Below are 20229 nucleotides of genomic sequence, written 5' to 3' on the forward strand. Positions count from 1 at the left end.
AAAATAGACTCACCCAGGCCGAAAACTGACTTCTGTGCATGGGCCACGAAGTCTCAGTGGCACTGTACGTATGTGCCCGCATGTGGTTTTTTGTGGAAGAGCCACACTCAAGGGGCCAAAGAGCCACATGTGGCTCGAGAGCCGCGGTTTGACGACCACTACTCTAGACTATCTTGCCTCACTATTGTCAACATACAATATTGAAAGGCTATCATGTGAATAAATTTCTGGATCATTTATATCCTAGCAACTCCCCTGCCCCCTGCCTTCAGATCACTAGCTATTTTAGTACTGCTTATGTTTGAATTTATAGATTCATCATTTAATAAAAAATTTCCAAATCCATTTAATGTCAAACATTAGAGACTTCAACTCAGAACTCTATAAATCCCTTAAGTTATACAGGGATAAGGAACTTTTTATGTTGCACAGGAAGCTCTTACCTCTTGCCAGGGTTCTAAATTTTTATGCTACTGGCATCAGTCACCTTGTTAATTCCTAACTCAATCTTCATTACATCGCTCCTCTAGCATTAACTTAATATCCATCTAAACAGATAACAATAAGGCACATCAAGGCATTCATTTCAGTACAGAATAAATTTAAATTACACTACAGACACTACCAAACTCTGCACAGGTTCACATGTCCCCTTACGAACATAAAACATTTGAAAACAACACAAACAAAAAATGGACAGCCCTGCATTCCTGTTCTCCAAGAAACAACAGAAATGACCCAGTTCTCCAAGTGACAGTTTTGAGGGAGCATGGAGCCTTCTGCACAAGAAAACCAGGCTCAGAGAGGAGGTTGAAATGGCTGGCACACAGCCCGGTTTCCGAGCCTGCTTCTGACTGATACCAGCCAAGCCAGTGAACTTTCCTAAGTCCCAGCTGGACCAAATGAGCTCCGTGGTCTTCTCCATTTCTCAGAGAAATTCAAAAAGAAAAGAAAGCTGTCAAGATTGGTGTGCTTACATGGGAAAGGCCATCATGGCCATCTCTAGTCAGTCCCCACAAGGTAGCTCTGGCTAATTTATTGTGTATGGACTTCTGTCTAGTGCTCAGTCTAGCAGGGTCAGAAACTGACTTTGTCAGCCCAAGGAGATCACATCTATTTCTCAAAGGGAGACTGGCATTATAATACCAAGATCATAAAACTGAGAGGTAAAGGAGAACAAAGGCTGCCTAATTTATACTGAGATGTAAGATATAACGTGGGTGACCACCATTTCTTTTTTGGTAGCACACCTGCACTGGGAAAAACACACTAGGAAAAATGGAATCAGAACAAGTGGAGTGGGTCTGATGGACTGATTAGTTACTGCACACAGAGCAGACATCTGCTGAATCCTCTACAATCAGTCTGGCCTCGCTAACGATCTCCAGTATTCGAATACTCAGTGTCCATTTAGGTCAGTGCTTACTTAGATGTGCACAAGCAACTTCTACATCTTCAAGTCTCCATTTCCTGGTATCTTCTTCCTATGATTTTTCGCATCTCTGTTCAAATATCTCAGGTAGTGATCTTAAAATGAATTCCTAAGTTAGTCTTATTTATTTATTTTTTTTTACAAGTTCTTAAAGAATACTAGATTATGGTCCCAATGTACTGGTAACAGTTTATATAATGCGATATAGTAAAATAAATGATAGCTGTTTTCTTCTCCCGAATTATGTAACCACAAGTTAATACATACATGTAATATATATAAAAATACATTAGAGTAAATTAAAGTATTCTAGTCTAACACTCACCAGTTTTTGGCCACTGGCAGTGATGACTGTATGGTGGTGATAATGTTTTTTCTTAGTTCTTCCTAATGAAAAGCTGAAATTGGCCTCCATGGGAATTTCTCATTTTTACCCCGTAACTAAACTCGAGGGGATATGTACAGAAATGTGTCATTAACATTTTGGCTTTTATTTTAGCCAAAATATTGTTACCTATTACCTCTGACACTTAAAGAAACATTGTGCTGTACCAATAGAGGAGATAAAATTAAAGAAGCTCTAATACTTTATCAACAATTAGGGACTTAAAATCTAGTATAAAGCTCTTGCATCATAAATGTTTTCACTTTTTCAAAAAGCCTTGAGCTATATGATACACATATGGACTACAACTAAAAAGAGACTCAGATTGGCATTAGTAGGAGTATTTTCAGGTTTTAAACTGCCACATGAGGTTACTCAAGTCACTGAGCCCAGTGAACATTTTACCATCACCCATCTAACAGAAGCACAACAGTGTGTCATAACAAAAGCGAGGGCCTATATTTTTAGTTTTTGTTAGTGACTTCTGTTTTTGAGGCTGAGATGAAATCTATGTGATTTGGATTTTTAAAAGAATCTGTTACCGACTTTCTTGATGTAAGTTATAAAAGCTTACTTCCTATATGTGTAGTTTAATTAGAATATTCCAACTATAATTTATTTTTATATTCATTTTTAAGTCTCAAGATAACTTTTGGCTAATAGTATGAAGTATACCTGTGAAGTTCATACTTTTGAAAACCTATTTTTATTACTTGAAAATGACAAAATGGCCTGAAATAAAAGACTTAACGTGTATAACAACTACCCCGAGAAGTGTAAGCCTGACCATAATTCATAGATGTGTTGATAGTTCACCTCACTGCTAGACATTAACTTGTCTTTCCTTTGTAATGATGCTGCTATACAGCATGGTTTACATCAAGATGATGAAAATAAAAATAACCGCATCTGGGCATTTTCTAAAATAAACTTCACATAATATGTCCATAGTATTTCATTTCATGACATTTCTGTTAGTTCAAAGGATCCTAATGAAATTAAGAGAAAACATTAATAACCCCCAACTCGAATGCTCTCCTTCACATACAAGATGATTAGATTCATTCATATACATACATATGTATGTATGTATGTATGTATGTATGTATGTATGTATGTATATACTGTGTCCCATAAGGAACTCAACATCTGAAGAGCAATTTGAGGCATCTGGATGAGGCCCACAGATAAACAGATCATTAGGAAAAAAAAAAACACAGAAAGGCAGGCTGCAATCAACTTCCTATGAGGAGGAGGAAGAAAAGATGAAAGGGTAATTCAGTGACATTTTTAATATATTGAGGGATTCACCCTGTTTTCCTCCTCCACAAAGGATAGGTTAATGGGATATGATTTTCAGACCTAACATTGATAAAGTCAAATGTTATTTAAGGTTATCAAGCCAGCTTAGGCTTGTGTTTTACTACCCTTTCCACCAAAATGTTCCCAAGAACAAACAAAAGCCAACAGGGTGTGAGGGATCTGGGTTGGTTCCCTAAGCTCTCTATAATGCACCCATGTAAAATGTTTAATACAAAAAAAGGTGTTCAATTAATTACCACTGAGTACAACTGGTGCTCTAGGAAGATGTGCTGCATTTTCTTTCGATTTATCGTATCCCTGCTGAGCAGCTGGAAATGCATCCTCTTAGATTCCAGAGAGTGGGCATGGCTGAGGCACACTTAGAGCCCTACCAGCAGTAGGCCAGATTCTATCACCAGGTTGCACAGCAAGAAGTAATCTGTAAATTAACTGCCTTAATAATCCTGTTCTAGACCTACTTCACCAGAGCCTTACTGCATTCTTCTTCCTATTTAGCTAAAACAACAATAATAAACCAGGCCCAGTACTGACACTGTCCCCAAATTGGTACCACTTAGGCAGAATTTTAGATTCCACAAAGCTCTTTGTCACACTGTAAACCCCTCCCCCACCGCCCCCCCGCCCCCCATTCCTGTTTTCAGAAAGAAGATTCAGCGATGTTAAGGCACTTGCTCAGGAAAAGATAAACTGGTAAGCAAAGGAGCCATGCTGGAAACACAGGCCCCCTGACTTCACATCCTATCCTCTATCCATTCCTCTGTGCTTCCCTGGATTTGGCACATGAACACTCAACATGTGACAAGACTGACTCTTGCCTGATGTAAGAACCAGGGCCACCAATCACCCAGCAGAAACATTTACAGCTGGAAATGACCACCCCCAGTTCAGTTCTAAGCCTGACAAATTGTTTACAACAGACAAAGAAGTCAAGTCACCTTTAGTAATTAATTTTTGGCATTTTCAAAAGCCTTTTTCCTTACTTTGATGGTGATGGGTAAAGTGGGGGGATAGGTTGCTCATACTTAGATACATGCAGACCCTTTGTCACCGTCTACCAGAACTTTAAGGAGAGTTACTGAGCCACCTGTTTTGTTGGTTTTTGTTTTTGTGCTGGCTTTCCCTGTTCTTTAAATAAAAACAAATAAACAAAACTATCCTCCAAACCAATGAATTAAGAGAGTAGTCTCTTGAGCAACAAATTAGGCTGTTTTCAGAAATAGGTAATTAAGCTTTCCATTAAAATTCACCAGACAGACATATATAATTTACCAGGCAGAAAGCCATTCCAATCTCATGGGTAAACAATTAAGTACTATACTTATTGATATAACAGATATTCCAGAATGGCCAATGCAGGAAAATTACATAATTAGGATACATTCTATCTTTATTATTTTAATTTTTTAAATTGATTTCGGGGGTGAGGGAGAGAGAAACATCAGTGCTGAGAGAGAATCATTGATCAACATGCCCCACACTGAGAATCAAGCCTGCAACCCAGGCATGTACCCTGACCAGGAATCAAACTCTGACCTCCTGGATCATAGGTTGATGCTCAACCACTGAGCAATGCCAGTTGGGCTACATTTTATCTTTAAAGTAATATAGTATAAAAAATAAGGATTTGAGGTTTTGGACATGTGGCCTGAGAAAGTATAACCAACCAAAAATTTCATTAAATGAAAATAGAGAAGTGGTCAAAGTACAAACAGATACTCCTTGACTTACAATGGGGTTATGTCCTGATAAACCCATGGTAAACTGAAAATATTATGTTGAAATGCATTTAGCATACATATTTAGCCTATCTTAAACTTACCCAAAAACACTTACATTAGCCTGTAGTTGGGCAAAATAATATAACACAAAGCCTATTTTATAAGAAAGTGTTGACTATCTCATGTAATTTATTGAATACTGTACTGAAAGTGAAAAGCAAAATAGTTGAACGGGTATCACTTTTGTTCCATCATAAGCTTGAAAAATTAAGTCAAATCATAGTAAGTTGGGGACCATCTGTATATGTACAAGTACAAGGCTCTCCTAAATAGTTTTCATTCAATAAATTGTTTATTTAGTGTCTACCATGTTCCAGGCTTTAGTGAAACTGTGACAAATAGCAGAGAATGGAGCCCTGCACTATTTTCACAAGGATCAGATATTAAACACAAACACACACACACACACACACACACACACACACACACACTCTTAATGAATTAATTATATTTGGGATATGTATTAGATGGGTAATGGATTTTTTCCATCCTATTTTAATTATAATATTTTCATTTTCTAACGAAGGTCAAATTTACTTATGAAATCTATATCCATGCCCTCCTTCCTAGCACTTCCTTCTCTCGTGGTCCTACTGAGACTATAACTGGTGACTTCTATACATCTCTCCATCCCAGATCTCTCTCTCTTCTTCGAATACTTCAGAAGCCTTCAAAATGCCCAAACCACAGGGTAGTGTGCTGAGCACTGTATAGAGTTCTTTTATCAGAAACAATGCAGAGGGGAACTGCTGAGGATAAACCCTTTTCCTCAATCTGCTTAACCACCCCTTCCATAAAGATTTAAAATAATTAAAAAAATTTAAACTAAAGTTCAGTGTTACCTATAGTTAAGTGGTTAAACAACTATCTATTAAAGAATATCAGCTCTACTTATTAGTTATGGAGTCCTAGAAAAAGTCTGTTTCTTCATCTGTAAATTAGAATAATGACAGTACCTACCTCAAAGGGTAGTTAGAAGGATAGGATGAGATACCGTACATAGAATGTCTGAAATGTATAGGAACATATTTTCAATTCTTAGCATGCACAGAGCTCTCAAAGATAAGTGGTGGTGATGATACTGATACTGTCATTAGCATATCGGTTTTACCACCTAGCACAAAGTAGGTGCTAAATCTTGAAAGAATGAGCACACCAATCCATAGAATATAAGTAAGCCTCACTGAATTCTTCACACGTAGATGAATGCCTTTCTGAATGATTCCACCCTCCTGCCCTAAAAATACTATCAGGATAGATTTAATGCAAAGGAAATGGCCATCTATATATATATAAAAGCCTAAGTGACAATTACAATGAAACAACCAGAATGATTGCCGATGGGGCCTGCCAGCTACTCTCCTGGTCCCTCCCCGAACCAGCAGGCCCTGACTGCCTGATTGGCACCGAGCCCCCAGGTCAGGATGGGAAACTGGAGGTGGGTGGCAGTGGACACAGTCCCTTTCTCAGTGGGGCTGAGGGCCAGCTCCATCCTCGGGGCAGTGGCCAACTTCCTGGGTCCCTCCCCCATCCCTCCACTGGCCAGCAGGCCCCAATTGCCTGGGTTGGGACAGGGAACGGGCGGTGGGTGGCAGTGGACATGGGCAATGAGGGGAGGAGGAGAGGAACCACACAGCGGCATGTGCAGGTGGTGAGGGAAGGAGGAGGCGGGGAAGCAGGGAACCTCATCAGTCCTGATCGCTGGCCAGGCCTAGAGACCCCACCCATGCATGAGTTTCGTGCTCTAGTTGTCTAGTTTTCTTATAATGGCTATTCTTTGAAGTATCCTATAACTTGGTTTTAACAAAGTAATGCTGGCCAGAAGTGCAAGGAAGAAGGGCATTTTAAATAGTTCCCTCATTTAATAGACAAAATGTATTCAGCCATGAACTGAAAAGATGTTAGCGAGAAAAACGGCGATAACATAGGTATGTTAGCAACACAGTTGACTAAAGGATGAGACTGATTTGAAAACATTTGTTCTGTTAAGAGAACCAGTGCCTCCTGAAAGACCAAGGGTGCCTGGACTTCACAAACTGCAATTTTGATATATTTTATTGATTTTTTTATTTTTGCCCCCCACCCTCCCTCCCACACATCCCCTCCCTCCCCAGAGTTTTGTGTCCATTGGTTATACTTATATGCATGTATAAAAGTCCTTCGGTTGATCTATTATCTCCCCCAGATCTTCCTCCCCTCCCCGCTGTAATTTGACAGTCTACTTGTTGATTTACTGTCTCTATATCTATCTTTTGGTTCATCAGTTTATAATGCTCTTTGTTATCCACAAATGAGTGAGGTCATGTGGTGTTTCTCTTTCATTGATTGGCTTATTTCACTCAGCATGATGTTCTCCAGTTCCATCCAGTTTGCTGCAAATGATGAGAATTCCTTATTTTTTATGGCCGCATAGTATTCCATTGTGTAGATGTACCAAAGTTTTTGGATCCAATCATCTGCTGACGGACACTTAGGCTGTTTCCAAATTCTGGCTATTGTAGATTGTGCTGCTATGAACATAGGGGTGCATATATCCTTTCTGATTGGTGTTTCTAGTTTCTTGGGATATATTCCTAGAAGTGGGATTACTGGGTCAAATGGGAGTTCCATTTTCAGTTTTTTGAGGAAACTCCACACTGTTCTCCACAGTGGTTGCACCAGTCTACATTCCCACCAGCAGTGCACGAGGGTTCCTTTTTCTCCGCAACCTCGCCAACACTTGTCGTTTGTTGATTTGTTGATGTTGGCCATTCTGACAGGTGTGAGATGGTACCGCATTGTTGTTTTGATTTGCATCTCTCGGACAATTAGTGACTTTGAGCATGTTTTCATGTGCCTTTTGGCCTTCCTTCTGTCTTCTTTTGAAAATGTTCTATTTAGGTCCATTGCCCATTTTTTAATTGGATTATTTATCTTCCTTTTATTTAGTTGTATAAGCTGTTTGTAGATGTTGGAGATTAAACCTTTATCAGTGGTATCATTTGCAAATATGTTCTCCCACACTGTGGGCTTTCTTGTTGTTTTGTTGATGGTTTCTTTTGCTGTAAAAAAGCTTTTTATTTTGATGTAGTCCCATTTGTTTATTTTCTCTTTAGCTTCCATTGCCCTAGGGGTAGTATCAGTGAAGAAGTTCTTTTGGCATACGTCTGAGATTTTGCTGCCTGTGGATGCTTCTAGTATTTTTATGGTTTCCCGTCTGATGTTTAAGTCCTGTATCCATTTTGAGTTTATTTTTGTGAATGGTGTAAGTTGGTGATCTAGTTTCATTCTTTTGCATGTGTCTGTCCAATTTTCCCAACACCATTTATTGAAGAAACTGTCTTGACTCCATTGTATATTCGTGCCTCTTTTGTCAAATATTAGTTGAGCATAGTGATTTGGGTTGATATCTGGGTTCTCAATTCGATTCCATTGATCTATATGTCTGTTCTTGTGCCAGTACCAGGCTGTTTTGAGAACAGTGGCTTTGTAATATAGTTTGAAGTCTGGTATTGAGATCCCTCCTACTTTACTCTTCTTTCTCAGGATTGCTGTGGCTATTCGGGGTCTTTTATTGTTCCAAATGAACTTTTGGAGAGTTCTTTCTAGGTCGGTGAAATATGTCGTTGGTATTTTAATGGGGAGTGCATTGAACCTATAGATTGCTTTAGGAAGTATGGACATTTTGATGATGTTGATCCTACCAATCCATGAACATGGTATGTTCTTCCATCTCCTTACATCTTCCTCTATCTCTTTTTTCAGTGTCGTGTAGTTTTCCCCATATAGGTCCTTTACTTCCTTAGTTAAAGTTATTCCTAGGTATCTTAATTTTTTTGGTGCTATGGTAAATGGAATTGCTTTTTTAGTCTCTGTTTCTGCAGTTTCTCTGTTGGTGTATAGAAAAGCCATGGATTTCTTGGCATTAATTTTGTATCCTGCTACATTACCAAATTCATTTATTAAGTCAATTAGTTTTTTAATGGAGTCTTTTGGGTTTTTTATGTACAATATCATGTCATCGGCAAATAAGGATAACTTTACTTCTTCTTTTCCAATTTGGATGCCTTTTATTTCCTCCTCTTGTCTAATTGCAATGGCTAGTACTTCCAGTACTATGTCAAACAGGAGTGGCGAGAGTGGGCATCCCTGTCTTGTTCCTGTTCTTAGAGGGAATGGTTTTAGTTTTTGCCCATTGAGTATAATGTTGGCTGTGGGTTTATCATATATAGCTTTTATTATGTTGAGGTATGATCCTTGTACTCCCACCTTGTTAAGAGTTTTTATCAGAAAAGGGTGTTGGATTTTATCGAATGCTTTTTCTGCATCAATTGATATGACTATATGATTTTTATCTTTCAATTTGTTTATGTGATGTATCACGTTTATTGATTTGCGGATATTGTACCATCCTTGCATTCCTGGAATAAATCCTACTTGGTCATGGTGTATGATCTTTGTGTTGCTCTTCTGGAGTCGATTTGCTAGAATTTTGTTGAGGATTTTAGCATCTATGTTCATGAGGGATATTGGTCTGTAATTCTCTTTCATTGAGTTGTCTTTATCTGGTTTTGGTATTAGGGTGATGCTGGCTTCATAGAAGGAATTTGGAAGTGTTCCTTCCTCTTGGATTTTTTGGAATAGTCTGAGGAGGATAGTTTTTAGTTCTTCCTTGAATGTTTGGTAAAACTCTCCTGTGAAGCCATCTGGCCCTGGGCTTTTGTTTGCTGGAAGCTTTTTGATGACTGTTTCAATTTCTTCCCAAGTCACTGGTTTATTGAGATTTTTAGAATCTTCCTGATTGAGTTTTGGAAGATTATATTTTTCTAGGAATATGTCCATTTCCTCCAGGTTGTTCAGTTTGTTGGAGTAGAGTTGTTCATAGTATTTTGTAACAATCCGTTGTATTTCGGTGGGGTCTGTTGTTATTTCACCTCTTTCATTTCTGATTTTGTTTATTTGGGTCCTCTCTCTTTGTTTCTTGGTTAGTCTGGCTAGAGGTCCATCTATCTTGTTTATCCTTTCAAAGAACCAGCTCTTGGTTTTGTTGATCTTATGTATTGTTTCTTTGGTCTCTATGTCGTTTATCTGTGCTCTGATTTTTGTTATTTCCTTCCTTCTACTTACACTGGGCTTTTCTTGTTGCTCTTTTTCTAACTCTTTGAGTTGTAGAGTTAGATCATTTGTTACACTTTTTTCTAGTTTTTTGCAATAGGCTTGTAAGGATATGAACTTCCCTCTCAAAACTGCTTTTGCTGGGTCCCATAGATTTTGGATTGTTGTGTTTTCATTGTCATTTGTTTCCAGGATGTTTTTAATTTCTTCCTTGATTTCTCTGGTAACCCAGTCCTTGTTTAATAGCATGCTGTTTAGTCTCCATGTGTTTGATTTCTTTGGATTATTTTTATTGTAGTTAATTTCCAGTTTTATGCCATTATGGTCTGAGAAGATGCTTGGTATGATTTCTATCTTCTTGAATTTGAAGAGACTTTGCCTATGTCCCAAAATGTGGTCTATCTTTGAGAATGTCCCATGTGCATTTGAGAAGAATGTATATTCTGTGGCTTTGGGGTGGAATGTTCTGAAGATGTCAATTAATTCCATCTGGTCTAGTGAGTCATTTAGGATTGATATTTCTTTGCTGATTTTTTGTTTGGATGATTTGTCGAAGGGTGACAGTGGGGTATTAAAATCTCCTACTATGATTGTATTGCTGTTAATCTCTCCCTTAATGTCCTCCAGCAACAAACTGCAATTTTGATTCTAAAGATTGTTGAATCATTGTGCTTTACACTTGTACGTAGGACCAACACAATTATTACTGGAGGATTAGTGCAAAATGCCATGACAGTTTATGGATAAATAAAAATAATCTGTAATGGTGTTTGTGAGAAAATGTTAGAAGGAAAGAAATTTTGGCTGTATCCACCATTAGTAAACCTAGTTTCAAGTTTGATGATTTTTCTTCCTAAGAATTCCAACCCATAACTTGTTATAAAATTGTAAGATAAAATTATTTTCAAATGCATGTCTTAATAAGGAAGACATTAAAATAAGAAGCTTGATGTTAAAAAATAACTTGCCTAAAATATCTCCTCTTGCAGGATGAGCTGCAGAGTTTTTTAAGTGGATGCTTTCATTATGTTTTTCTCTGTTAGAAATATCCAACCATGGCATCAGTTGAATAATGTTTCTTCGTTGTTTCCATTCTTAAGATAACCCATTCTTTGGGACATAAAATATAGAATTTAATGCATTATTTTATACCAATGGTACTGATTTTAATAAATGATAGCTTACTAAATTAGCTACTATGGGTCACATGTTTCGATAGTTTTTTCTCCTTAACTCTGTCTCCTGTTTTTTTCTGCTGTAGATTAAGTTAAATTTAGAGTTTTACACCCCCACATTTGAAAACTCTCCAAAAGAGAAAGAGCCTCATACCAAATGATGTAAAAGTTATCTGGGTTTCTTTTAGGGACAGTTTTCTTGAGGAAAAATATTGAGTTGCTAGATGAGTTAGGTGCTTTTTTCCACAGAATATCATTTTTTACTTGGAAAAATGACTAACATAAATTTTGGTTATTCAAAATTGGCATTTTCTCAAAAAGGAACAAAGTGAGCCTGCCATCTCATGGAAAACTACTGACAGTGGATGATAAAACTCAAACTTTCAAGTGAAAATAAGAAGTTTGGACATGCTGTATCTGCCACTCTGAACCTAAAAGATTTCCAGTCCTTAAATTATTTTTCTGTTGACATCAAATGATATTAACAAATGTGATTTTTTTTATATCTTATAAAGAAATGTGTCCATGTTTAAAGACCTACATAATGCAGTGAACCAATATTTTCCAAATGACCAATGCATGATATTCAGAACCATGCAGAGTTGAAAGATTCATTCAGGGTTCAAAATAGACCAGTGGACTAAGTATAACAGAGTAAGAAATGCTTATTGATAGGGTTTCAGATTCCACATGGCAAGTAACCTTTAGGAAACTGCCACTTACCCAGTTTTTGTGTGATTTCAAAGAGGAATATACAGTTATCTGAAAATGTTATTAAAATACTCATCTCTTTCCAAAAGCATACTTATATGAGGTCAAATTTTCTTCACATACTTCAAATTAACACATAACCACAGATCAAATGCAGAAAAACTTATGAGAATTGAATTATTTTCATAGTAGTAAGACATATATTAAAGAGATTTACAGAAATGTAAAAAATGCCACTCTTCTAACTAAATTTGTTTCATAAAACATTATAGCACTAGAGGCCTAGTGCATGAATTCATGCACCAGTGAGTTCCCTTGGCCTGGCCTGCAGGATTAGGCCGAAACTGACTTTTTGACATCCCCCGAGGGGTCCCATATTGTGAGAGGGTGTAGACCAGGCTAAGGGATCCCACTGGTGCACGATCAGGACCAGGGAGGGATGTGGGAGGTTGGTCAGCCGGAGAGGAACTGTGGGAGGGCTCCAAGGTGTGTCCGGCCCATCTTGCTCAGTCCTGATCGGCCAGGCCCCAGCAGCCAGCTAACCTACTGGTTGGAGTGACTGCCCCTGGTGGTCAGTGCACATCATAGTGAGTGATTGAGTGGCCTTAGCATATCATTAGCATATTAAGCTTTGATTGGTTGAATGGCCAACCAGATGGCCAGACACTTAGCATATTAAGCTTTTTTTTATATAGGATTATTCTCATGATATTAACATGCAATGGTTTTATAATTTTTTAAATGAATTAACAGATATTTAAGACATCCCCTGAAAATAAGACCTAGCGCAACTTTGGGAGAAAAAATTAATATAAGACACTGTCTTATTTTCGGGGAAACAGGGTAGAAAGGCAAATATATTAATATATGTCTGGGCCTCATGTTGATTCTACTGAATCAAATTTCTGCAGGTGTCTCTCCTAAGCATAAAACTTCACTGGTGAGAACATTGATCCAATTTGGCTTTTTAATCAAAAAGTATTTATGACTGCCTATTTTAGAATGTCCACAAAAGTTTATTTACCTTATGTTACTGTTTTCATTTTCTTTATTATTTTACTTTTCAAACGTATTATCATTAACAATATATTTTTTTCTTTTGTTGCTATAAATGTAAATCCTTATTCATGTTATTGGTTTCCCTGCTTCTGAGAGATTCTATGGAAAAATGATAAACTGTCAAATTGTATTAAATCGCTGAAAAGGTTTTGTTGTTTGCTTCATTTCTCTCTTTTTTGCTTCTAAATGATAATAAATTTGCTACAATATGTTTTACATATAGTCTCTAGAGTATTGATCTGAAAAACACTTCAACTGCCTTAAAAAATATATAGTTTATTTGAGAGATAACTAATTCAGATGTCTCTTGTCAGTTTCAAAAACTTAAGTAAGCTTCAACTTTGATAATGAAATGCTAATAAGCACTTATACTGAACTGGTGAAATCCTGAAGATATCAACCTGAATTTCAGTCAACTTTGAAAGCATAATAAGGTGACATTCTTTATTATACAATAAATCTTAGTTACCAATATATTATACTAATACATAGATGAATTATGTTATTTAATCTTTAAAGAAATTTATCCAGATCTCGTTCTACTAAGTATACTGCTATTTAAATTCACATGTTGAATTATTGACAGCTTTGCACATTTATATCATTTACACTATCATGTAATTATAAATCCTTTTTTATTTTTGTTGTTTTATAAAAGGAGCACCATTTGAATTTGGAAATATATATGATACTTAAAGGCAAAGAGAGGGTAGCACTCGGCACAACAGCCATTAGAAAATGAAGCTACAGCATCAGGAACAATTGTTTTTCTTTTTCTTCTTCTTCTTCTTCTTCTTCTTCTTTTTTTTTTTTTTTTAAAATAATTTCACAGAGGAAAAGAGAGGGAGAGAGAAAAACATCAATGATGAGAGAATCATTAATCGGCTGCCTCCTGCATGACCCACACTGGGGATCGAGCCCGCAACTGGGCATGTGCCCGCAACTGGGCATGTGCCCTTGAACCTGGTACCCTTCATTCACAGGCTGACACTCTATCCACTGAGCCAAACCAGCTAGGCTATTTCTTTTTTTTTCTTTTTTTTGGTAATATTAAAAAATTCAATTGTCAAATAAGAGTTTATTTTTAAAACTGAAGAGTTGCAGTTCTAGAGTGACATGCCTCATTGGAACCATGCTGCAACTTCCTTTGGACAAGTTCCAGGATGTTTTAACTTCTCCCTTTGGAGTAATCCAATTACTCAAAATACAGTGACCCACTTAAGTCTAAATATTAGCACAGTCTAATGTTCAGTTTTTATGATAACATGAAGGGAGGGGCATTTGGTAATAGGGTCTGGCTGCCTTCTGATTTTATTTTTTAAAATAAAGGATACACTATTAAAACACAGCCTAAGAATCCCTAGGTAACTTACCATAAACCTATGTCCCCTCAAAATACTCATGCTGTTATAATACCTACCCTCAAAAGTATGCTATAAAGATTAAAGTAGATAATCTGGTAAAGTACCTAGTATATTTTCTGACATACAGAGGCTTACTAATTGTAGTTATTTCTGTTATTATTTGTAGTTTTCCAACCCTTAGCAGTGTACACTGAAAAGCTAGAAGAGCCTTCAATTTCCCTAGGCTAAAGAAAATTATGTAACTGGTTCAAAGATTCAATCCTAGTAAGAAGCAGAGCCAAAACTATACTTAAATGTTTGTAGCCTGTTCTACCTCTTCGAATAGTAAGTTCTCAGAAGTACAGAATCTTATGTCTGAAAACCTCTTAAAGAGTTAACAAAGAGAACTTATGGGTAGTGAATCGTGATAGCTAGAAGGGACCCGACTGTCATCTAGGAAAACTGAGTCCTTCATTTTACAACTCAGGTCCAGGGAGGTTAATGACATGCTTAGAGTGATATCACTAAGTCATAAGACAACTATCCAGAGCTGTTCCAAGATGATGCCCAATGAAAACATTGTTTGTTTGTTTGTTTGTTTTTGTTTTTGTTTTTTTTTGGGGGGGTGTGGAAAAGAATGGTTGGGTACATAAGAGATAATCCTATATAATAAAAGCCTAATATGCTAAGTGTCTGGTCATCCATTTAACCAATCAAAAGCATAATATGTTAATGAATGCTAAGTCCACTCAACTGCTCACTATGACATGCACTGACGACCAGGAGGCAAATGCTCCAACCAGTAGGTTAGCTTGCTACTGGGGTCAGCTCATCGGGACTGAGCTAATGGAGCCCTCCCACAGTCCCTCCCTAGGTGACCAACCCCCTGCTTCCCTCCCGGGCCCTGATCGTACACCAGTGTGATCCCTCGGCCTGGCCTGTGCCTCTTGAAATCCAGGCTGAGGGACGCCCTCCTTCAAGTGCACATTTCGTGCACCGGGCCTCTAGCATCATAATAAAAGCTCCTTTATAAGTGCCTCTATTTAAGGAGTAAAGGTGGATCTTTGTGGAAAACACATCTCAAAAAAGTAAGGAATTGAGAGAAAAGGAACAGCACAAAGAGTATTTGAACCAGATGCTGTGGACTGCTCCAAAGTTAAGGCCAAACACTGGCATACAGCACTACAAAATTCTTTTTGAGTCTTAAATAAGATCAAATGTTAAAGATACTATTTAAGTATTCAGTCATAGAGAAAGAAAATTTTAGCTTAAAGGTTTAAAATATTTTTTTATGAAACTAAAAGTGAAATATTAAAAACACTGGTTTATAATCCAGTATCACTATGAATTTAATCACATATATGTATATATATTTAAAAAAATGAAACAAAATCAAACCCTTTGCCATAACTATGAATGCTGCTCCTAAATAAAAGCATGTGTAACACATAGAGAATAGAGTCAATAATACTGTAATAACTGTGTAGGTGCCAGGTGGTACTGGGGGAACACTCTGTAAAGTATGTAATTGCCTAACCACCCTGTTGTACATCTGAAATACAAAATAATATTGAATGCTAACTGTGATTGAAAATAAAAATTTTAAAATCATCTATTATATTCATTAATTAGGCAAAGGTATGGGGAGAGGGCTTTACCTACAAGAGACAAAGGGTATTCACTATTTACATTTAAATACATGCTAATTAAAATATTATGTCCAAATGATATCAAATAGTTCTGTTTTAAATAATAGTTTCAGCTAAACACCCCTGTGCATGCAGCAGATAGAAATTATGGAAATCCTTCCCCCTCAAAAAGCCTCCTTAATTTAGAACCGTGTGACTGAGAAGAATACACAAGCTTGGTTATGATTACATAGGAAGCTAATACGTAACTTTCTTTATTCAACAAATTCAGAAACGTTTCTCTCATGTAAAAGTTTTGTAGATTTTAAAGACATAGATTATTCCAAGAAAAACAATTGTAGATGATTTTAATTTATACCTGAAGTTCATGAATTTATAAACCAAAATTTTTGGTTATCCTTATTCCTAAAGAAACATTTATTTTTACTGCAATAAGTAGTCTGGAAACAAATCTTTTACATGAAGGGCAAAAAGCCATTTTGCAAAAACAAAACTCTGAATTTAGAAAGTCTATTAAAATGACTAGAGTAATCCTAACCTGAACTAAGCAATAAAATTTTTTTAACTTAATGCAAGCTAAAACCTTTCAAGTCCATGCTAATGTGCTCTTTCGGGTACTGTGTCATCTCTCCTACACCACCTGCACTCCTTGAGGATCACACACTGAAGGAGCCATACTGGGGATCACCTAGTCCAGAGCCCTCCTAGGAAAGGTGGGGAAATGCAGTCTCCCCGAAGTGAAGAGCGTGCCCAAAGTGACACACACAGTCAATTCCGGTAGAACTACTAGCAGAACCCAGCTCTTTACTAACACTCGTGTCCTTTCCACCACAGCACACGAACTCCTGCAAAGCAACACTTCCTGCCTCTAAGGAAAAGGAGTCTTGAACAAGAGGGGCTTTAGCTATTCAGGACCCAGTGAAATGTTTATTAAACTAAACTTGTGTCAATAGGTACTTAAATCAGTTAAAGGTGATTGTCTTTACTTACAAATGTCATCCACTCTGACAGGGAATCAATGATTCAAGCTGTTGAACAGGTCATCATCCCTGTCCTGTTGGATGACACCTGTAAATAAAATAAATCTATTTTTGAGTAAGTAGACTTTGAGCCAACTAGATTTAATATGCATGCAGTTTAAAGCAAAGGGTATTTCTTAAATTGATTCTTAACTATGTACTACTAGAGAGGAATTTTCCAGGGCCAACCATTTCACTTTACGTAGCTATCTATCACTGGCCATCAGGAGAAAACCCGGGTAATGTGACATGTAATGTGGCCAGAATACATAGGGAACTGTGAATGCTAGAGCTAGAGTCCTCTAGGCACCCTCTCCCTCAATCTCTTGCTACTTGTGAATATTATTTTCACTGTGTGGAAGGAACCGTCCAGGTCCCAAGAAGTTAAGTGACTAGCCCAATGTTAAACAGCTAAGTGTTTTTAAGATTAAGTTCCTTGATGATGAAAAGTATATGGAGAACAAATTTGCAAAAGTTATCATTAGGCTGATCAACTTTGAAAGACTCCCATGTATACATTTTTTTAATATTTCACAAATGTTGACTTAGAATATTCAAGCACATTTGCATAAAATGTAGTAACAGTATTAGATATCTAAATATAAGCATTATTGAAAAATGTCATGAATGGGGGGAAAAACAAAGTGAGAAAATGGGAACTAGAGAGTGAAAAGAAAATTAAATATAACATGCACTTAGGATTCTAAATTCTGGTCACTTCCCAAAAAGATTTGTGGTTCCTAACAAATATGGGTAAATTAAAAACCATTTTCTACAAATTTTTTCTAGTCTATAATTTAAGACGTTTATTTCTCTGTAGCCACAAAATGCTACAATAAGACCTGCCATAAACTAAAATTTGGACTGAAAATGTACATTTTAAATTTCCATTCTGTACCTAAATACTCCAAGATAACTGAAAGTATTTTATGATGCTGCCTTGAGGTTGTTATAATACTAATCTTATCACCAAATTCATATTGAGTGCTTACTATGTGCCTAGCACTGTTAGATTATTTTATACATACTGTCTCCTTCAATCAATCCTTACAACTTTATTATTATTATTACAATTTTACATATAAATACATCAAAGCACAGGAAAGTTAAGTAACTTGCTGAGATTCACTCAACTGGTAAAATAGAAAAATCTGCCCATAAATCTATTCCATGACAGAATCCAATCTCACAATACTACATTTCTTTAACATAGCAACTAAAGATTCTCAAAAACATATCAAATTAACATGATTCCAATAAAAATTCCCCCAACTAAATCCCTCTCAATATAAAATAGGATTGAAGAACCTTTTTTATGCCAAGCCATATTTGGATATTTATAACATCATTCACAGGCCATTCAAATTATCAACTTAAAAATTAGCCTCATCCTTAATGCCTTGGCAGGGCCAGACAAATGGTTTCTCAGGCTTTACACGGCTCTCAGGCCATATGTTCCCCATCCCTGATATAAAACATCAGGAAATTCACCCTTTTTCTTGAAATGGAGGGAAGACCAGGGACAATTTTGAAAGTAAAAAAATCTTAGTGTCAAGAAATGAAAACCTCTGATGTTAACCTTAAATAGATTATAATTAAAGAATGAAAACTGAAATGCTGTTATAATTAATAAAAGTAAATCTTCCTGATTCAATTATTTCCGAAGAGTCCACAATGGAATAAATCCTGATTTCAAAATAGTATGAGTTATTAATAAACTTAATTTAATAACATATTTTTAAAATATGGATATATATCACTTTTATAAATAACAGAACTATTTCTATGGGGAATTATCTTTAAGGGAAATAAAAAAAACAATCAATCTCTTATGTAATATAGCTATCTTTTCTTGACCATAAGTTATGCTTTCTGAACAAAACCCCTGAACTTTTTTACTAGGAAATATTTCTAAAACTGTGAAACAGATAAAATAGGAAATAAACAGGAGTACAAAAGTACACCTGAAACATTTTAACTAAATATGAATTAGATATATGTAAAGCTCATGACCACTGAAACTAGACATTAAGGAAAACACATATCCTTTCAAAGCACTGTGGAGCAGCCCATATCTGCTGGCAGTAATGACTTTCTCACAAGGACCCCAAAGAGAAGAAGATAAAGTGTGGTTTCATGGTAGCTTACCCTTTTTTCTGACACCCCATCCTGGCCTGTAGAATCTTTCTCATCATGTGTCTCTTTCAGGACTGGCATATGTTTTTGGTATGCTGGCTCTCTGTTTAAGGTTGTGTATCCTATGTGCTCATATATTGGGTTTATCGTCATCTTGGCAATGTATTCTGCTGCCTTGGTTTCAATATAGAGAGTAATCAATCCATCAGTCACCAGATCGTGGATGGACTCAAAGCGCTTCTCCCCAACAAAGTGCTTTCCATCGTAGTAGAGCCTGAAGTTTCTGGTTTGACTTCCAAATCTGCCTCAATGAAATGGGAAAGATGTTTTTAAGAAAAGTAACCACGTAAATTCTTTCTGAAAGAAAAAAAACACACTATTCGTTTGTGTGGCTTTGTTTGTTAAATGAACTATGGCTAGTCTCTATGAATCGTCTGGAATATAGAAAACTAAAACTTTTGAACACAAAGAGTGAATTCCCAATGACTAGGGATAACGATCCAAAAATATGCCCACCCTAGAAGGAAAAAATTGTTCTTATTTATCTTTTAAGCCACTCCAGTATGCTAATAAGAAAAACAGGAAAATAATCCTTCTATCCTATTCGAACACATTCAATATTTAATTGTTCAACTCCATAATACATGAAATTTCAATATTAACAAGTTCTCTTCAAGTTGATCAACAAAAATAGTCCATGTACTTTAGAAAGCTCCATTTAGAGCTCACCTGAGCGTGATGCTAGCCTTCATTTAAAGAAGTGATTACAGAACCTACATCACACAGTGGGCAGGATGACAACAGAAACATACTTTTGCTATTCCTAGCCAAAGGTCATGGACTTGCTCCTCCCTTTTACAAAGTCATTTTCTTGTGTCTGCTTGTTGAGTCTGAGCAAGAAATGTTTGCAACAGCTGGTAGCTATTAAATGAAAATGAGACATTTTCATAAACACTGCCTTTATAATTATTCAAAGTGTATGTATACATTTTGGGACACCCTATATATGGCAAATAAGTAAAAAACAATTGGACTCTAGAAATTCTGTCCTCACTTCTGAGTTATGTTGTGATTACATATTTTAAAATCTGGAAGAGAATGGTTTGGTCTTACGATAATTTCAGT

The 20229-nt window shown here is 36.5% G+C and overlaps 1 protein-coding gene across 3 annotated transcripts in view; it reads right to left on the reverse strand.

Annotated features, from left to right (window-relative positions):
* Positions 1 to 20229, reverse strand: part of CHN1 (chimerin 1) — a 146161-nt gene that overhangs the window by 55668 nt on the left and 70264 nt on the right. The window contains exon 6 of one of the 3 annotated variants that reach the window (XM_084892664.1): positions 19117 to 19405. The exons of 1 other annotated variant lie outside the window; for it this stretch is intronic. In XM_084892664.1, coding sequence (XP_084748790.1) covers positions 19117 to 19405 — 289 coding nt within the window. Of the gene's footprint in view, positions 1 to 16939; positions 16991 to 19116; positions 19406 to 20229 lie in introns of those variants that run through there. One more of the 3 variants, XM_084892665.1, reaches the window with a different exon arrangement.

Source organism: Pipistrellus hanaki, assembly GCF_964339955.1.
Source record: "Pipistrellus hanaki genome assembly, chromosome: 8".
In the NCBI taxonomy this organism is placed as follows: Eukaryota; Metazoa; Chordata; class Mammalia; order Chiroptera; family Vespertilionidae; genus Pipistrellus; species Pipistrellus hanaki.